Source organism: Schistosoma haematobium, chromosome 1 (assembly GCF_000699445.3).
Source record: "Schistosoma haematobium chromosome 1, whole genome shotgun sequence".
NCBI classification, from domain to species: Eukaryota; Metazoa; Platyhelminthes; class Trematoda; order Strigeidida; family Schistosomatidae; genus Schistosoma; species Schistosoma haematobium.
Window position 1 is genome coordinate 62,056,168 of NC_067196.1, and position 22,220 is coordinate 62,078,387.

The window sequence follows — 22,220 nt, forward strand, 5'->3', positions numbered from 1 at the left end:
ACATACAGTATATTGGTGTTTGCATTTACAGTTAGTCAAAAGTATTTGCAAGTCGGTAAACAACTGGCAAATATTTTTTTTTTAAAAAAATAGCAAAACAACAATAAGATAGTGGTACACATACACACACACATATATATATTTATACATATATATTAAACCACCCACTATTAATATCGACCTAATGTATTTAGAGATGAATGGTTAAATACACTACATACATTGTTAATGATATGTCGATAAAATGAAGCCAAGCTACTAAACAAGAATTTCAACATAGAAATGAAATTAAATTTTATTGTATGTAAATTATGATCAATTTTATACATAACTTGTCATCATTAATTTCATTCATGAAACTTAGTTATATAATAACAATGTTAAGAATGTTTCTCTAATACGTGTATATTAAGTTGTAATCAATAAGAATGAATTATAAAACATTTAGTAAAAAATATAATTCTTAAGATTTAGCATAGTTTACATAAGCATGAAAACAAAAAAGAAAATATTGTTGCTGACGTCAGAATCAATGTTAACGTTGAATATAAGAGAAATATTTTAATAGGTGAATATCAGCATAACTATATATAATTCATATAGATGTTGATTGCTTGGATCTTTCTATTGATGCTTAAGTCTGTAATTGATCAATTTCTTTTGGCATGCGTGACAATTGTATGAATTACTTCAATAGAGCAATTAATTCTCAAGGATTTCACGTGGTGATGAATAGGTTTGGTAGTGGAATTTAAGATGCACACTTAGTCTTAATATATTTAATAACGTTAACCCATCTTTTAGTTTTACACTTGAGGAGGGACAGAGAACTATTACATCGTTTCTGATGTCCAACGAACAAACAGAGTAGATGGAATACTAAAAAGACGAACACATAGAAAGCCTACAGTAGAACAATATATTCATTTCAATGGTACTGTACTAATTAGATATGAGAGACTTCAACTGTGTCGTGTGTCAGGCAGACAATAGAAGATCGTCGCCAAATATTGTCGATTAATTGAAGTAAGACACTAACACTGTTGGATCATGGCTCAATAGTTTTGAGATTATGCGCTAGCTGGAAACCGAAGGTCCTGGGTTCGGGTCCTGCGAACGGGATTGTAGACACACATTGCTGAAAAGCACTCTACTAGGACGATGCAGAATTTCAGTGTTCCCATGATTTCAATGATGATCTCGGTGAAAACCCAACTATCTCTACAAAACAATACTGATCATATCATAATTTCTTTTAACTACATCTTTACAAATTCCTAGTATTCGTCTATTGATTCTTATGTAACTACTATATTAGTGACCTTTCATGATAATATTTTGTTGGTTCTCTTAATGCATTATCCGGTGTAACAACTTTTTGATTTTCTGAATAATTACTTTGATTAATATATACCTCTTTCTCTCAATTACTCAGTATTGTTATGTAAACAATCCAATATCATGTAATTATTACGTAACCCAACTACTTGACAAGTATTATTCCATAGCTACAAATCTGATATATATTTGTGTAGAGCCACAGAGTGCAAATATGTCAACTAATACCGGTTGTAATTGAATTAAAATATTAGCAACGGAATTATGCAAACAATTACAAATTATATATTCCAGTGAAATTTCATACTGATATTATGCTTAAAAAACAAATCCATATAAGAATAAATATATTATTATAATAGGTTCACTAAGTTAAAACTAATGATCCACCAGTCATTCGAAACCTCTGCAATAGTTACCTTTCATATCAACGTCTATATTTTACCTAATTTGCTAGTTAGCATTATTTTAGACTTTATACCATAGCAATAAACTTAACATTTATAGTTTTGAATGAAAGTAACCGTTTGAAGTCTTATTGAAAAAGAAGAAGCTTATTGAAATGTTTATTACGTATTTGAACATAGACGAGTTATTACTGAACATTAAAGAAACAAAGTTTATAATTGAATTGAGATAGTGACACATACATATGAAGAAACTCAAGTCCATTTTTGTTACTTTATTTAAAAGAGGGCAAATTGTAATGCCGAAGAAAGCAAATTAACATATGACATTTAACCATATGAATTTGAAATAAATCAATTAGATCTTTAAATTTAAAACCCACGCTAACTTTTTCAGTAGTACTTTAGGGATCAAATGAACACTTCTTCTGTTAAGTCACACATATGACTAACAGCACCATACGTTCTATTTCTTTCACTTATCTTCAAATTACTGAATCCACAACCTCCATTAAGATTTCAAGGAGTCATGGAGTAGGTGGGCTTGGATCTAATTGATTACACTAAACTAGAGAAACCGTGAAATAACCCTTTTAATTTGATTTATCAAGCTTATCTAGGCGAAATCTACAACTGTTCCAGCTCAGACAAACAAGTGATCTTAAAGTAGTTTACTAATAATCAGTTCATGAACTAAACGATTTACAAACTGTATCTACATGAGACCTGATAAAGACTATTTATGAAGCTCAAAATGGGTTTTGTAAGTTAGCACTGCTAAATGCAGATATATACGATATAAACGGTAAGGTCCTATCTAATTTTCATTCAGTGGACTCAGATATCACTACGATATGTCTTTCGCAGAACAAATTTCAACAAGTTCTCAACGACTTTTCACTTGTATACCCACATCTTTTATGAAAATAACGTTTGTGATCCTAGAATACTCCACCTTAATTCTGAGTAGTGTTTTCACCAGGTATAAACTTCGAAACCTGTTTAACAGTGCTTTACAGTCCGTTTCCATTTGAATCATTTTACTTTAAACCATAAATCCATTTAACAAAGACTTCATGCTATTATAGAAGCTGAGTCTTAAAGTAAATCTAACCTGTTTCATTAAGATTTTCAATAAACTATTTTTCATTGACTGATCTAATTCAATACAATGAAACTTGAAGTTATAACATTCTTAACTTGATAGGGTATAGAACATATTTACATCAACAAGTATTATTTAAAAAGGGCTAGTGAAAATTTTCTTTTCGAAGATGCCCTTGCGTTTCAAACCGCTCAGTAGTAATGAATCTTACCTCTCTGTTATAAGAAACAGATATGCATTGTAACACACATAATACACATTCGCTGAGGTGTTAATAATATGCCCGCTGTATCAGATCAGTCTCACCAATATATATATTCAACCATTATGAAACGTTTCTCGTTCTTCTATGATCATTATCTAAATTCAGAAACATTACTCGAATTCCACTACGGTTTATTCACTTCATTCATCTTAGAATGTTTAAACTAAGAAACAATTAATTTCGTTTCAAATATTCATTGCTTTCATGTAAGTTAACAATTCACGAACATATTCATCTTAGAACTGTTCACTTTATTATCATCATTATTATTACTATCATTATCATGATAGCAACCGATGGTTAGAGACCCTGAATGACATGGCTCAAAATCGTTTGCAATGGCGCAAGTGCATCCACTCTTTGTGTTCTCCCTAATTTTAATCTCCTGATTCCTCCTTGTCTTTTTTTCTCTACCCAAATTTATTTCACTGGATTATACTCTTTAAATAACACCTTCAACCCCTAATCTTTCCGATTACTGCTTATACTCTTACTACCTCTACCACTACGGGATTTGAATCGACAACTGCATTTCTATGCTCATGTGGTATGGCAACTCGAACTGTTGTACGTACGTACGAAGTTCTACGTTGTTACTGACTTGACTGAATGATTATCATCATCATTATTATTATTTAAATAGACTTTTCCACATGTTTACAAATGAACATATTTGTAATTTAATAAATTAACTCATTAACATTGTCTAATAATTCATTTAACTAATTAATCAATCTTATCACTATCCTAAATAAATTATTTAACTCTAAGCTAATCACATTTGAATGTTGTGTATATCATATTAGATATGTATATATATAAATATATATACATGTATATGAACAATTTAATTCATTAAATCATAATAGCTTATTCATTTGAAGCTATGCTACTAATATGAAATAAGAAATTATGAATACCCTAAGTTAACACAATATAAAATAAATACTATAAAAATTGTACAAATTTCTCTAAATTATATAACAATAATAATAATAATTGTATTTGAATTCAATTAAAATTATTATTATTATTATTACAATATGAGTGAACGTAAAGCTGTAATTAAAAATGCTGATATGAGTAATGAAATGCAAGAGGATGCAATACATATAGCTGCTGGTGCATTAGATAAACATGATTTAGAAAAAGATATAGCTGCTAATATTAAAAAAGAATTTGATCGTAAATATAATCCTACATGGCATTGTATTGTTGGACGAAATTTTGGAAGGTAAGTTTAATTATTAATGAATGAATAAATCATATTTTATATATATATCATGATTAATAATGAAACATTTGTTGAATAAGATCAATTCAACACTTTTTATAGATTAAGAAATTACAAGACATTTATGTATAGGTCTATACATGTACATATATAAAATGTTATAATTCTACAATTCAAAATGTAATCTTCATTGATAATATTGAACCCTAAACTGTAATTTCAATCCTGTATTATTTATTTGTACAAGTAAGTGGTTATTAAGGGTCAGTAATTAAGTGGATAATATGTTTAAAGTGAACAGTACCGGGGTTCAAGTCCCAGAGTGTAAATCAACTCTGAGTACATCTAGCTGACGAGTACAAATTAGGATGTAACCCACGTTTTTTTGATTCCACTAAAAACCACTATTCATCTTTGTTTATATAACTTGTAATTTCCATAATACAAATTCTTAAAATGTACTATTCAAAAACTATCAATCAAACTAATCTATACATGATCGTTTAAATCAGGTTTATAAATCGATATATTAGGAACTATTTCTTTCAATTTTCAATAATTTTATATCAATAATTAAATATACATTTTTTCTCTCTATTTCTCTTTTCCTTTTATTTATTCATCATTACATAATAAAGTTATGTAACACATGAAACACATAATTTTATATATTTCTATTTGGATGATCGAGCATTCCTTCTATTTAAATCTGGATAAAAGAATAATTTATAAAAGAACTTATGAAGATAATTATATTGAACAATACAAATTTATGGACCTATTCAATGTACTTGACTTTTCGTATATTTGTCTTCATTGATTGCATTATTTTATGTTGGTAATTGAAAAGAAAAGGAATATATCATTATTGTTTTAATATATTGAGTGTTTTTATTTCTTGGCTATTTATTTCACATATTAAAACTTATTTTGATGGTAATTATTATATTTCAATGATTAGTGTATGTACAATTTTTAACACTTGAGAAATGATATGTTGTTCCAGATGGAACTGATAAGAAACATACACACCGAACGATAGAGAATATTTGGGAGAATAACACTGTATCTTGACACTTCTTTTAGTTATTTGAATCTAGACCACTATGAAAAACCTAGAACCACTGAATGACCGCTTTGTCTTAGCATGAAAATCTTTAGCAGTGAGAATTCACGATCAGGTCTCGCGAGATTTGAACTCAGGACCTATCAATATTGTGCACGAACATTTAACCTCTAGACCACTGAGTTGGCATCCAACAGTGTTTAACTCAAAGAGTTATTCAAGAAGTGATTGTTTTGTTTGTTAAGAAGTATTGGGATGGAGAACAAACACTAACAGTCATAGGTTATCATAAAAAAGAATTATTTGCCGATTATAAATAAAATAAATATATGCGAAGTAATTGAATGGTACAAAAATATCCTCGATAGAACATTCGATTTAGATATATAGACATGATGACATTATAATGACTCACAGTGTTGAACGAAGGTTGGAATGATGGCTAATAACTATTGAAACTATGAAGGATTTACTAGGAAGTTATGGATATTTAATGAAAGAAAAAGAAGACTAAGAATTCTTTAATCAAAATACGTTTAATACAAAACATCACTGAAATAAACACTTTGAAAAAATAAGCTGAATTTGTATTCGAAACCGAACTTATAAGTTAGATATTTCTTGATTTTCATTGTAACTAGTTTTGATAATTAGTTTTAAGTCAAAAATGCTAAAAACCCGCTGGATATTTCAACGATTACACCTCATATATGGACAGATATTATGTAAACCTTTCTACTGACGATTACTGCAGCGAAATTCAGCAATATTGCCTAGTTTTCGTTGCAAAACAATGTTTAATAATTTTCACATTAATAAAAATTAAGCAAGTGAAACAAATGTGCAGTAAAGTCACATTTATGGCCTAAACCATTTAATCTGTGAGTCAGAAAAGTTTTCAAAATTACAATGTACTGACACATTTAGGCGTACAATACTGTTTTCAATTCCATTACATGGTTACTATGGCCTAGGCCTATTAGGAATGGGTTGCGTATTGATTAATTCTAACCATTTTCAAACTACAAAGAAAGACGCTTGCTAAGGCGCTTGATGATTGTAAAATATTAAATTCTCAGCTTCTCTTTAACATACTTTATCGATTGTAGCTGTTGTAAAACAAGGAACGTTGGAAAAGTAAAGATCTTTGAAAATATCTTACGGGTTATTATTATGATATATAATCTCACTGTATAACTACTAGATAACTGTATTATAGTATTTTTGCACAATTCTTATTGTAATTTTCCAGTAGACCTATTAACTGTTGTTTTGCGTCTTACTACTTCTTAACTATTTATAACTAACTATGCACTATTTGCATCGCTCTCTGCTACTTATTGATTGGTTGTGTTCAAAGTAAGATTTATTAATCAGTGTGGTTTGTGGTCTGATAAGTGTTGTATATAAGCTGAGTGTTTGAGAAAGATGCTGGCTGGCTGGGCGGTAGATACATAATGCTAATAGAAGACTGTCTAAAAACGTCTCTTCGCGCTCACGGCTGGGTGTGTAAGAATTGTAGACTATAGTCAAAAACATCATATGCGAGATAGAAAAATCATTACCGGCTATCGTGAATGGCGATTTAGGCGCGTGATATCGTTCAACATACAACACAGACATAACATTAGCCATGTAGTATAGCTGAAAGCAATGCGTGTTGTCTTGATTTGTGCCTAATGCATTTTTAGTATATTAAAACATAGTGGCACCAGACATTCTTTGATGCAAACCTTTTCAGAAATTCACTAACAAACACAGATTCAACACAAACTACGTAATTATGATCAGTTGAATAATGGTAATTTCTAGGAAGATATTCAATAATGAATAATCGTGTGAGTGACAAAACGTATTGTGGATTCGGGAAAGAAATGATACAATTTGCTGAATAAATAAATTAATTTACTGTCTTTGAAATACCAGTTGAATGGTAGCTGTAAGACAGAGATCTCACATTATTTATTATTTGCTTGATTGAAACATTCTTTTATGTTAAGAATAAGAAGGGGATCAACTATACAAGGTTTTTTACCAATGTATTATTAAATTATTAAGAAACGTTTTCTGATGAAAAAACATTGCATTCTCTAACCGTTTTAGTCGCAAAATAATATGACGCGAAAATTAACGCTGTTGCTGATGATATCCGGCCAACGGATATTCAGTATCTTCTGTAGACAATTGTTCATAAATACTTGTACCGTTTCGATTATGGTTGTGGCAGTTCTCCGCGTCTGAGCTTTGTATGGTAGAACTGTCTTGACAAACGTATTTAAGACTGTGACTTTGATATTGGCTTATAGACAGTTTTTTTAGTTCCGTATGTTCTTCATTTGCATCAGATCTTCATCGGTCATCGATCATGCAGCCCATGTAAGTGAAAGTACCCACCTCTTTCAGAACTTGTCCATAAAGTGTGATTGGGTTTTTCTACATGTCGTATTTGAGGATATTGGTTCTACCTTTGTGCATATTAAGGGCTACCGCTTCACAGGCTAGTTGCCTTCAACTACATTTGTTCGTGTGTGTTGAATAAAAAAGCTAAGTTATCTGTGAAGTCTGAGTTGTCTACTTACATACAACCTGTCCATTTTATTCCGTGTTTCCCCTCAGATTTCAGAGTCTTCATGATTTTATGTATGTATGATTTAAAACAATGAAATAATACTCATCGAGTGGATATGTCACGTAACAATTACATAATGACATTTAAATTAACATTGAGTAACTGGAAGAAAGTGGATTGTTATTATTCAAAGTAATTATTAAATCAAGAAGTCGCTACGTGGCGTAATATATGAAAAAGAGAAGGAACAGAATTTTTAATGGATGGTCAATAGAATAGTAGTTACGTAAGAATTAAGAGATGAATGTTGAGAAATTATAAAGTTCAAAAACAAAAAAAAATTACAAAAATTGAAAAAAAGAGAAAAACCAAATGGAAGAAGTACGAAAAATAGTTCCGTTGAGGTAAATCTTATACCAACGGCCAAGGCAGCGAAAGTGGTTGTACAAATCTCTTTCGAATGCAAAGGTTAGATTTGTGAACATGGATTGCGATGGCTTCAGCGATGTGCAAAATGCGCACTCATATACCATGTGGCAAATTTGATGGGATGTGGTAGATAACCTTAAAAGCTTTATTCAATTCAACTTGATGACCTGTGTCAACCACGTGAGAGAGAATAGAACTTAAATGTCATTATGCAATTGTTACGTAACATATCCGCTCGATGAGTATTATATCATTATTGTAAATCATATATATATTAGCGTAGAGCCATGATGAAAAACTAATTGCGAAGAAATTTCTTCACTCGATTCATTCCTTCTTTATTTACCAAATGTCAACATGGGAATTTCCATAATTCATCCAATCACCGGAAGAAAGAGAAAGGGGGAGAGATAGCAGCTTTGCTGACACTGGTCCTCACTTGGAGTGAGCCCGCTAGCTGTCCTCCGTGCACACCTATACACTGTTGTCCGTCATATTAATTTCGGATGATGTTGACGATCTTTGTAAACACATTACGTTGTCTAAGAATGTTCTATAAGGTTCTCCAACCCTTGCTGTCAAACGCCTTCGCATAACCAAGGACGTTGTTGTATAGTGACGAGTTCCATTCAGTTGATTGCTCAACGATTATCCGTAATGTCGCGATTTGGTCTGTGCACAGCCATTCATTACGGAATCCAGCCCTTTGATCTCCAAGTTGGGCAACTGTTAAATCTTTCATCCGGTTCAACAATACTCTGTTGGAAAAGTTTCCTAGTACCGATAGTAGTATGATTCCTCTGTGGTTCTCACACTTGCTCAAATCTCCTTACTTTTTTTTTCTCGATGAGGTTCCCTACTCTCCAGTCCATCGGCACTTGTTCTTCCTCCAAAATCTTCCTGATTTGAACGTGATGCATTCTTGCAGTTACTTCTATGTCTGACTTGAGTGTTTCGGCTAATATATTGTCAAGTCCTGCTGCTTTCCCACACTTGATTTGTCTGATGTCCGATCGTTGATGGAATGAAATTTATAGGAAGGTCCGCGTGTTCTGCTTCGATCTCCCGTAATAATTATATCATAGTTCTAATATAAAACAGATTTACGTAATATCGCCTTTTCATTATCGCTATTAGGTGAATACAGCAACATTTCAAGTTTTCTCTTTTAGAGATAAACCATTTAAGACCCAGTAATATTTATGCAATAATGACTAACAATGATTTTAAAGACGGGAGTGATTTCAAAACAGAAAGTTTCAGTTGATTCAGGTCCTGTCACAGCTATGAGAAAACAGTTTCTCAAATGTGTCGAGACGATTAGAAATGTGTATTTGAGGACTCGTTTTATCGAAGTACTATTCATTCCCTGTAATGTATCCACACACATATTTGCAGCCATTTTCATTTTTCATCACAAAATGATTAGTTTTGCAACTATCGAAAATCAGAAAGAGCCAAAAAATTGTTTCGTCCCATGAGGGTTGTCCATAGCACTGCGTATCCATGATCTAACAGGGGACTGAATCCAAAACCTTTGGTCTCTATTCAAGTGACTGACCTCTAGACAAACTTATTACTCGTTTTACATTTCATCATTTTTGTATTGTATTTTAAATTACCGCTTCTTATTTGCTTGACGTTTTATTTAACCTTATTTCCATACACAAAATCCCTTTGTATTTTTGTTTATACTTGATAAACTTACTTGATTTTAAGAAGCAAACATATTAAAGTACCATATTTGAAGATTTACATATGCATTAGTCATGACATAACTGTATGCAATAAATTTACAAGATTTCTTTGTCCACCAGCTATAATTTATCTACTAAATCAGTTGATTAATCAAATATTTTCTTTTAAAAGAGAAAATTTTATAACATAATACTATTCTACTGGTTAGTAGTAACATCCGAAAACATTTAATTTGCAGATAACAACTGAAACATTTATGGTAAAGTACTTTGAGTGACTTTTTTTCCAAAAACGTTAAATTTATTGCAAATGTACTTCAGCGTATACATTTGAATAAGAATTATTTCTCATCAGTCATTATATATACATATACATACATGCGCATATTTGATAAAAGCAATACTATAAAGCATTAATAAAATCTCATCTTTGATGGTTGGTTAAATGTTATTCTATTTTAGTCATCAAATTATCAATTTGGTGATTAAGATTCTGTCTGAATTAAGTATCAGATGAAAAGCACCAGTTAGTGCCGGTACACACAATTTAGTCTTCAATTTAAAGTTAATTGTTGTTGGGTATTTAGTTAACACAGCCGTATGAATTAACGATTACATTTAATTAAACACTAAACTTCATCAAACTTAATGAACTTAAATAAACAAACCGTAAAATCTTCCAGCCGATTTTTGTTTTCTTACTACAGAAAGTAATGAATATTATCAAATTTTGTATGTACTGAAAGTAAACAGAATTATTTGTCGCGCACCAACATACTGAAGTATTTTTATGATATGTTTAAGATAATTCTGTTTCCAATAATTTTCGACCTTTTCTAAGTCTATATCATTTCAATTGTTTAATCACTTAGTATGTGCTCTTTAAACACAATTTTATTGCTTTTGTGAGTAAATTTTAATATAGAAACACCTAGTTCGATCAAAAGACATACAGAAATAAGGACGTGAAGACATTAGTTGGTTTTGATTTGATGGAACATAAACTACCTGTTGTTTGCAAAATATTAAAATGTCTTTATATTATCATAGTCAGTAAAATTTGAAAGAATCACCATATACTTGGCGAATAGTCCTATAAATTCTAGTCAAATCACAAGAGTCGACAAAATATTAATGGGGAACAGATTGAATTACGAGATAGTATACAGAAATTTGAAAATTCCAAAGTCGGTGTTCAATAGTATTGAAAGCAAAGGAAGACTTTATACAGTAAATCAGACGTTAAAAAGCTTATCTCGATATTAGTAAATTAAAAACGTCAGAGCAAGATTAACAATAAAAACTTGAATCATGATAAATGATATTTGATATTTTGTTAAGACAAGTCTTCAATAGCTAAATTCATGAGTCGATCTAAGCTAGACCTACACTGAAAACCTGGTAGTACTTGGCGGCCGTTTCGTCCTATTAAAGAACTCCTCAGAAGTGTACATCAACAACATAATTTGTCTTTTTCTTATTTTCCTGTTAGAAGTTTCATTTCTACATTATCATTAATGGATCAGTTAGTAGTTAGTAACTCTGGTAAGTTTAATTTAATTTATGTAAACAAAAATATAATGAAAATTCCCATGCTGACATTTGGTAACTAAAGAAGGAATGAATCGAGTGAAGAAATTTCTTCTCAAATAGTTTTACATCATGGCTCTACACTAATATAAATATTTATTATTTACAATAATGAAATAGCACTCACCTAATGGATACAATACGTAATAATTACATAATCATATTTCGATTATAAATTAACATTGAGTAATTGGAAGTAAGAGAATGTGGCAAATTTGATGAAATATGGTTTATGAGTGCGTCTTTTGCACAGTACTGAAGCCATCGCAATCCATGTTCACAAACCTAACCTTTGCATCCAAAATAAGTTTGTACAACCACTTTAACTACCTTGGTTATCGGTATAGGGGCGCTTCTAGCAGAATATTGATAAACTATTTTCGTGCTTCTTCCATTTTGTTTTTGTTTTCGAACTTTGTATTTTACATATTCTCAATATTCCTCTCTTGATTCTTACATAACTACTATTCTACTGACCATTCATCAAAATATTCTGTTCTTTCTCCTTTTCATATATTATGTAACGTAGCAACTTCTTGATTTCCGAATGATTATTTTGATTATTATTAATCCTTTCTTCCAATTACTCAATGTTAATTTATAATCGAAATATGATTATGTAATTGTCACGTATTGTATCCACTTGAAGAATATTATTTCATTATTATAAATCATATATATTTATATTCGTGTAGAGCCATGATGTAAAACTAATTGAGAAGAAATTTCTTCACTCAATTCATTCCTTCTTTAAATAAAAATAAATAACTCTAACAGATGGATTTTGTGGATATTATAGTAATTTCAATGGTTAAGATCATCAGTCAGTTGAAGCTAGACCACCATGGAAAACCTGGAAGCACTGGACGGTCGTTTCGTCCTATTGTGAGACTCCTCAACAGTGTGCATCCACGACGTCACCCCCCTGTGAGATTCGAACCCAGGATCTATTGGTTTCGCGCGCGTCCAGTGCTTCCAGGTTTTCCATGGTGGTCTAGCTTCAACTGACTCATGATATTAACCATTGAAATAACTTTATATTGATATATCTTTATCATAACGTGAATTATTCTTTTATCTTATCAAAGAATGTATTCATTTCAGTTCATTATCAGTTCATAATGTCATCAAGAATTAGTGATTTATTATATCATTTCAATAATCTTTCTAATGATTATTCACTTATTAAACTTTATGATTAATTACTAATCTAAATAGAATCATAATAAAGTTCAATAATGTAATGAATGGTTTAAAAGTGGAGGATTTTTTCTTTTAAAAAGTTGAATTACATATTAAATTATAAATAAAACACAGTAAATATAAATTTATCACGTAAATTTATCTGATTGTTTTACTGTACAATTAGTTTGCCTATATTGCATTACAATATTACCCATTTACAAAACTTATAATGGAAACAAGTATAGATTTATTAGAATCATCTGAAGTAAAAGCTCATGTTTGTCATACTGATATGAATCAAACAATGCAAGATGAAATAATCTCTATATGTTTGAAATTTTGGAGTTTAAATCAACGAAGTTTAGATACTACAGCATATATTAAAAGAAATTTAGATATAAAATATGGACCAGCATGGCATTGTATTATAGGTGATGAATATAACAGGTATGTAAGTTATTTTTTAAAACATAAATTCATGATTTATTTGGTATAATATGAAATGATTTATGGTATAAATGTATAGGTCAGTAATATATTTCTGGGATTTGTGCAATGTCAATACACATTAGCAGAACATTACTTAAAGGAATTTGAATACATCTGTGCAATGTAGTATTATACATAAAGTAAACGTAGTAATGTATTATAGTTAACCTATTTCATCAGAATACTGAATCAAATTTAAAACCCATCACTTATATTTCATAGATGTTAATAATGTACTTTTTAACAACATGTTAATTAGTTCAGATTACAGTAATAGCATGTCGTTCTTTCTTAAAATATTTCTAAGTAATACTACTTCGTCTGGCAGTTGAGAAAAGATTTAATATAAATTTCTTAGTTACGTACTTACTTACGCCTGTTATTCCTCGTGAAGAAGTATAGGCTACTCACCAGCATTCTCCATCTAACCATGTCCTGGGCAATCCTTTCCAGCTCTTCACAGTTATTATTCATCCTTTTCATATCTGCTTCTATTTCCCGATGTATTGTGTTCTTTGGCCTTCCACTTTTCCGCTTCCATTCAGGATTCCAAGTTAGGGCTTGCCTCGTGATGCAGTTTGATGATTTGCTTAGTGTATAACCTATCTATTTCCATCGCCTGTTCTTAATTTTCTCATCTGGAAGCTAGTTTGTTCAGACTTCTTAATAAAGCTCAGAAATGTTACGTATTTCATACAAAAAGTTAGAAATAATACAGAATCTGCATTGTTTCTTTTGTGCTACTTAAAATTCAGCTAATTTTATTTTGGTTATTTATTTACTCTAAAGAAGTGGCATACAGTCAGTTGCGAAACGTCAGGAACACGATTTTTCTACTCATTGAGATATAACAAAAACCATATTTATTAATAACTTTTTATCCAATGTTCAATTTATTCTAAATTATCAAGTCCAACATTCACATTGATAGTTATATTTAATTTTGTAGAAAATAAGTCTCTTCATATGTTCAGTCATTTCATGTAAACGCCTACATGCTGTTCATTGTTTTACTTTTTTAAGAAACACTCGCCGCTAGTTTCGATACTTTGTCAAATAGAACAACACAGGAAATCCACACATATAATCTGCCACACTAAATTGTAACGAATAATAATTAAACAGTTTCTAAGAACAAATATCCATGACATACATTCTTGAAAAATATTGACAGACTACTTCCATTGCAGCGTTTAGTCTAAAATCAGCATGCTGAATGGATTTTCTTTCTAAATCTTGGATCACATTCCTTAACAGTTTATCTTTACGATTATATATGAGATCGAATCCATATTTCTAGGTCTTACAGCAAACTTAATAACATTTGGCTTCTGAATTGAAATCCAGACTTCTTAATTTATAAATTCAGTTTTTACTCTAATGACTATAAAACAATAAGGTATATCCACTACACGATATTTGATAATGCTTACGCATTATCGAAATTTGTAGTTACATCATTTCAACATTCTTGATCTATTATTAATTACTTAAGGAATACAATAAATAGTATTGGACTGACGAAAGTAAAAATGAATGTAAACTAATAAAAACCGTTATAATTCTTTATGCAAGGAGGAATGTATAAATGTATGATTCAAAATGAAACAGCATTGATAAATTTTAAATGATATAACTAATGATTACTATATGATCTAAAACGAAAAGGCAAGTGTAAACAGTAGCCACAGAATGAACTGTTTAAAGGATTTACGTAGTACCATGTCAACAATCCGGTTTACACTAATACATCATAGTGTTAATTTCATTAAACACTGTTGTCACTATCTCACATGTTTTCTCCAAACCATCTCTTCAGAAGAATCATTTTTGATAAATATTTTTGAAAATACATTCAGAGAGGTATACAATAGCATTACGTGAAAATGATCTCAGCATTCTTTTTATACTCTGAAATTTAATCAATATAGAACTGTTATCAAACTTACCAAGATATAAAGTATGACGGTGATTATATCAATGATAGTATAGTTTATTACCTCTTTCTAAAGAATTATTTTATCCCAAAATGTTTACTGTATTGTGCTAAAAAAATACTGATTCACCTCTTGATTAGACCATTATATTACAGTAAAACAATACTGAAACTCACTATTCAGATGACACTGATTTATTGCTTGATAAGTGGTGTTTACTGATATTAAAGGAGAACAGTAGTTTTAATTTTATTTTGTATTTCCATTATTATTGAATTACTGTTGAAGGTTTCTACTATTTGACAATATGATTTAATGTTCGAATTGCCTTGAAATTGTTGAAAAATAATACATCTGTAAAATTGGATTAAAAACGTCGTTGGTGACTATAACACACTTGTATAGTTTTCATAAAAAAATAAGTTAAATAGAGTACTTAATTACTTCCTTACTCCTGTTACTCCTCGTGGAGGGGCATAGGCCGCCCAACAACACTCTAATCAACTCTGTCCTGGGCAATCCTTTCCAGATCCTTCCAGATTTTAGTCATCCTTTTTATATCTGCTTCTATTTCCCGATGTAATGTGTTCATTGACCTTCCACTTTTCCTCTTCCATTCAAGATCCAGGTAAGGGCTTGCCTCGTGATGTAGTTTGATGATTTGCGTAATATATGTTTTATCCATTTTCATCGTCTTTTCCTAATGTCCTCTTCAGCTGGAACCTGGTTTGTTCTCTCCCATAGAAGGCTGTTGCTGATGGGATCCAGTCAATGGATGTTGAGTATCTTGCGTAGACAACTATTTATAAATAGAGTAAACAATGCTATTCATATCCATTAGGTTCACTATGATATTTAACTCATTATTTGTAAGTTATAATATACAGTAAATCTACTTTATTTTTAAGTACTTTCAATGAATTCTCTTTGAATAGGTTCATACAATTATTAATGATGTATTTTTTTCTCCTGTTCCAGTATATCTTCTGTGTATTTACTTTCTTTTTTAGTTGTGTTACACATGATTCACAATATTTTCTCGATTTCAAATTTGAGAAGAAATCATTTATGATTTATAAAACTAGTTTATAATGATTCTGGATTTTATTATGTTAAGAAAGAGCTACGCTGGATATATGAAGCTTTTATATATGAATATTGAATATATATTTAAAATAGATATACATTAGGATTAAATAAAATAAATCTCAATCTTTGATTGTAATTTTTGTTGGTTTACATTTAAAAAAATTATACAATGGTATTCTTTGAAGAATATAAACCCTCATTTTCTTCTATTCATTGTTTTATAATAAAATGATCAAAAGATCAGGTAAACGGGGGGTGGTGGTGGTGCGGGAAATATCAAATAATTAGAATTCAATAATACTTAAATCATTTATTAGTAGTGTACTTGTTATTTTCGTCGTCATTGTTAAAAGAGAATAGGTAATCCAGTCAAGTTAATCCTGTGGCCTTCTTACATAAAAAAGACATAAAATTGTACTAATCATAGATGAGGCCACATTCCTAAGATTGAGGATTTGAATTAAATTCGAAAAGAAACTGTCTGCCAACATTAAAGTCACAATCTTCAATACGACCGTCAAGACAGTTCTACAATATGGAGCTGAAAATTAGACAATTACCACAACCATCATCGTCAAACAGGTACAAGTATTTATAAACAGTTGTCTACGCAAAATACTGAATGCTCGTTGGCCAGATACCTTTACCAACAGCCTTCCATGGGAGAGGAAAAACCAGCCTCCAGATGAAGAGAAAACTGGGAAAAGACGTTAGATGTAGATAGGACATACGTTACGAAAATCATCAAACTGCCCTTACTTGAAATCGTGAAGGGAAACACAAAAGAGGAAGGCCAAAGAACACACAGCGTAGAGAATTGGAAACAGATATGACAAGGATGACTAGCAACTGGAAAGAACTGGAAAGCATTTCCCAGCACAGGATTGGATGGAGAGTGTTGGTGGGTGGCCTATGCTCCTCCACGAGGAGTAACAGGAGTAAGTACGCAAGTAATCACAGATGAATTCTAACCAAAAAAATACATTCAGTAGTTGGAAGCTTGAATAACAACAAATAATTGTCTGCCTAATAACCGACATAACATGAAGAGGAATCAGTTATGAAAATTTCTCTATCCGAAATACAATATCCGCCACCTGGGTAAAAACTCAACATCTTATAAAAGTACTAGAGTGTTATTTGCTATTTGTAGAAGTTAATTGTTAACAAAAAATGTCAAAGTAAATGGATTCAGGAATTTGATAGGTAAAATGTAAATGAACTAAAAACATTCATCAGGCACTTTCGTAGCGCAGTGAAGGAGAACACAGGTCAGGACAACCGAATTACATCTAGCACAAAATTACAGAGTTACTTGGTAAAATAGAAAAACCATACTATAATACTTAATTTGCAAAATGTTCAATAATTGTCTCGAACTTCATTGTTGTTGCATTTCCATACCGACTGCTTTCTATCCCCGCTCTTCCTTTCTTGATCTTCCCCATCTTCTGCTGCCAGACATTACACTTCTGACTCGCATTATATACTATTTATATCAGTATACGTAACGCGCACCACACTCGTCCTCCCTTTTAATAAGTTGTCATTGTCGTCTTTCTGATCACCGTACCGCTGTCTTATTTGGTATTTTTCGTGACTCACACACATGATGATCTTGAACCCATCTCTGCAGTTGACTGGCATTTACGCGCTTCTGCTTGTCTTCTCTCCGGATCGTGTAAACCGAGCTACGTCTCTCCGTAATAACGTACGGTCCTTCCCACTTTGGGATCAGCTTTCCCGACCCTGATCCTCCTGCTATGTTACTTTTCCATCCTCTACACTTTACTAGGTCCTCCACTGCAAAAGGTTTCCACGTTCTCCTCTGTTTTTCCGCCTTCTTTACGTCCGATAGTTGTTTCTTTTCCACGTTCCTTATTGCCTCCCTCCTCTGTTTTCTTAACCTTGTTGTCATCCACTTCTGTTGTTGTGGCCAGGTCTTATTATGCATTGGAAGTCGTGGCTGTCTGTCATACATGAGCAAGAACGGTGAATTCTTGGTTGTTCCTTGTGTGGAGGAACGATGCGCCAGCAAAATCAATAGTAACTCTTTGTCCCAATTTCCTCGTTTAGATGCTAACCATTCCTTTAACGCCTGGTTGTTTCTCTCTGTAAGCCCGTTTGTCTGAGGATGATACGGTGTAGTTCGTATCCTCTTGATGCCGAACTGCTTAAGACGGGCTTTAAACTCATCACTTTCAAGACAGAGACCCTGGTCAGTTATTATCATCTTCGCTATTCCGTAACACGCTACAATATGCCGAATTACCACTTCGGTCATTGTTTTTGCCTGCTGGTCTGCAATGAGTACGGCATCTACCCAACGTGTATCATGTTCCGTCATCACTAGCAGGTACTGGTTACCGCTCGCCGTCTGTGGAAACGGTCCCATCACATCCACCGACCATAGATTACCGACTTAGGTTACTGGGATTGACTGTAATGACGGTTGTGTGTATCGATCGCTGTTCATTAGTTGACACTGCTGGCAAGTTAACACGTAAACAGCCACATCATCTCTCATGCCCGGCCAGTATGTACTTTGTCGTGGTAAATCCGTCGTTCTTGCGATGCCTGTATGTGCTACCTGGCGACACTCGTGTATCATTTTACGCCGCCAGCCTTTCGGGATCACAGCCACCCAATTCTCGTCATCGTCCTGCCAGGTCAGGACTCCATATGCGTTCACTCTCAGTCGTTCCTTTTGCCGAAGCAGAATTATTACCTCCTTGTCCATTGTTCGCTTTTCTACGTCTGCTCCTTCTTTTGTCACTCTGATTACCTCTCGAAGGTCAGGGTCAGCTTTCTGCTGCCGGACGACTTCTAATTGGTCTTCCTCTAAACTATTCACCGCATATGCTGTTAATGGAAGGTCGGCTTCCATGTCTGGTCTTGACAAGTATTCCGCCATTTCGTTTTCTTTTCCTGGAACATGGCCAACACTGAAGTCGTACTCTTGCAGACGTATCATCCATCGCGCCAACTTCCCTCGGGGTCTCTTGCTGTTTTCTACCACTGCAGAGGTTTATTGTCAGTCTCAATGTGAAATCGTCTACCTAAAAGGTACGGTGTCCATTTGTCTAATGCCCACACGATTGCTAAACACTCCACTTCGATCGTTAAATACTTCTGTTCGGCGGGTGTGAGAACGCGACTCGCATATTCCACCACTCTATCAGACTGACTCAACACAGCACCTATACCATGATCACTTGCGTCTGTGGCCGCTGCAAATGGTTTCTCAGGTTCAGGCAGTCTGAGCGTCACTCGACGATCGTTTAGCATGTTTTTGATTCGGTTGAACGTTTGTTCGGCAGTCTCAGTCCACGTAAACTTGGTGTTACTCATCAACTTATATAAGGATGCTGCTATTTCGTTGAACTTGACAAACCGACTAAAACGCCGCCCTTCCCAGGAACTGTCACAACTTCCTTTTCGAATTAGGTACTGCAATATTGTTTATGGTAAGAATTTTCTCCGGCAATGGTTTTATTTCTCCATTTCCCACTTTATGTCCCAACAACGTGACGCTATTTCTCGCTATCTGTGACTTGTCCTTATTAATTCGAAGTCCAAATTCGTCAATTCGCTTTAAGACCGCTTTCACATGCTTGACGTGATCTGTTTCTGTCAGGCTGTGCACAACTACATCGTCGCCATATACCTCGACATTATCTAGATTCTTGAGCAGTAGCGTCATTAATCGTCTGAACGTAAACGGTGCACTCGCCAGTCTGAACGGCATTCTTTTAAATCGATACTGTTTATCACGTACAGTAAATGCTGTCTTGCTTCGATCGCTCTGTTTTATAGGCAGCTACCAATAGCATGACCGTAAATCTAGCACTGTAAACACCATGGCATTCTGTAGACGATCTAATGTTTCCACCACTATTGGCATTGCACAACGTTTCGGGTCTGTTATATTATTCAATTCTCTGAAGTCCACACAAAATCTATACTTTCTATTCGGTTTCTTCACCAAGAGTACCGGTGAGCTATATTGTCTGTCCGCTTCCTCAATTATACCTTCTTTCAACATTTCCTGAGCCTGTCGATTTACCTCAGCCTCTAAATGCACCAGGACACGACGCGTTGCAAATATATTGACTCGATCGTCCTTCACCGGGATTTCGTGATTAACTTTGTCACAAAATCCATACGGCTCACCATCTCCAGTGAACAGTTTTGCATACTTTGTGCATAACTCGTTAATATTTGGTTTCTTCGACGAGACATCCGCTGCCACTCTTATTTTAGCCATTTCGCTACTTTCGTGTATTGGCAATGAAATATACTTCGTGACCATCTTACCGCTTCTTAAGTCAACTATCGTCTTTACTTCTGTTAGGAAATGTGCTCCCAATATCGGTCATGATAAGCTTGTGGTTACCACGAACGAAAAATTTATCTAAACATCGCCCACTTTTAAGATACTGTTAGATACCCCCAATACCTCTAACATACGCCCTCCTATAGTGTGGACAGCTAATGTACATAGCTTGGGTCTCTTACATCGCTCTTTGCCTATTAATGATACTGCTGCAGTGTATTGATCAGACAAACTGAACCTCATTCATTTATGTTCACTTTCGTATACACTGCCCCTCTGTCTACTCACGCAACAACCCCCAGATTCCTGGGATAGAAAGAGCATTCGTTGTAACGTCTAAAATATCTGCGTGCTCCTCTTGTTGGACAGTTTATTTTCCAATGTCCTGTCCCTCCACAAGCGTAACATTTATCGCTCCTTTTATGATTCACTCGTATTGCCGCAATCTCACTCTCCAGCTCCTCAATATTCTTCCCGACACTATTTATCTCCTGCTTTCCGCACCCGACCGAAGCTACTGTTCGTGTCATCAGCCGACAAGTCACCTTCGCCAGTTCATTGATATCCATAGGTTGCGCTGCGTTTACTAGTTTCAGCTTCTGGGAAACGGTGGCAGGCACACTCTCGATAAACAGCGACGCCAACAACTGTGCTTCCGACTCCTCATCCAGATTCGGCAGCGCTTGATGTAAGCTCCACAGCCAGCACCAGTGGATCACCGTCGACTGACAACCTCGCCAACCGGTGCTTCCTCCCTGTCCACTGGGCTGTCGAACTCCGTCACCAACCACTCCATAACTGTCGCTCACGTCGTCTTTCCGCCAGCACCGTCAAACCTGTCATATACAGCCCTCGCCCTGCCTCTCAGCAACGTCCCCAGAACCACCACCTTCGCCCTCGGCTCCCCCACTCCCACCAGCTCCACCACGACTTCAAACTCCTTCAGGAAGCTCATCACATCTTCCGCATCTTCTGCTGCCAGACAATACATTTCTGACTCGCATTATATACTATTTATATCAGTATAAGTAGCACTCACCACAATAGTACAAAATTTTCATGTGCTTCTATAATTTGGTGTCTTGGAGATACCAAATAAACAGTCTCCAGGCCAGTCAAAAACAATACTATGAAAGTGTAGGTGATTACAGTTCTAAAAATAAAATCTGTGTTAGTATTTTGAAAGTGGCTTATTAATATGAAATTATGTTTAGTTCAACAAAAGATATGTTCGTTTATTTATATTTTCCCACTTTATTTATTTTGAATATAAGAATCTCGCATGTTGCCTTCCTTCAACTGGATTACAAGATTGATTGATTTTACATAATTATAACATAACAAGCGTAACCGGAATACAATATTCAGTAGAAATTTCTTTAAATATCTGTAAGAAGCCATGAATTTAGAACACTTTTGACCAATGAAATGATTTATATTGGTACTTGTTTTTATACTTTATGATAATAATATAATCCCAATTA

General features: G+C 33.4%; 2 protein-coding genes across 2 annotated transcripts; one reads left to right on the plus strand and one right to left on the minus strand.

The window, feature by feature from the left end:
• Positions 1–4,158: 4,158 nt before the first annotated feature.
• MS3_00001801 (uncharacterized protein) lies at positions 4,159–16,403 on the plus strand (the record flags this gene model as incomplete). Its single annotated transcript, XM_012941338.1, has 4 exons — positions 4,159–4,349; positions 11,603–11,642; positions 13,070–13,332; positions 16,322–16,403. 4 exons carry the CDS (start codon positions 4,159–4,161, stop codon positions 16,401–16,403), a joined length of 576 nt encoding a protein of 191 aa, XP_012796792.1.
• A 3,009-nt stretch (positions 16,404–19,412) lies between these two features.
• Positions 19,413–20,712, minus strand: MS3_00001802 (uncharacterized protein; the record flags this gene model as incomplete). The annotated part of the gene is made up of 3 exons (XM_035731019.1): positions 19,413–19,850; positions 19,912–20,220; positions 20,260–20,712. The coding sequence occupies 3 exons, from the start codon at positions 20,710–20,712 to the stop codon at positions 19,413–19,415; spliced, it is 1,200 nt and encodes a 399-aa protein (XP_035588742.1).
• Positions 20,713–22,220: the final 1,508 nt, after the last annotated feature.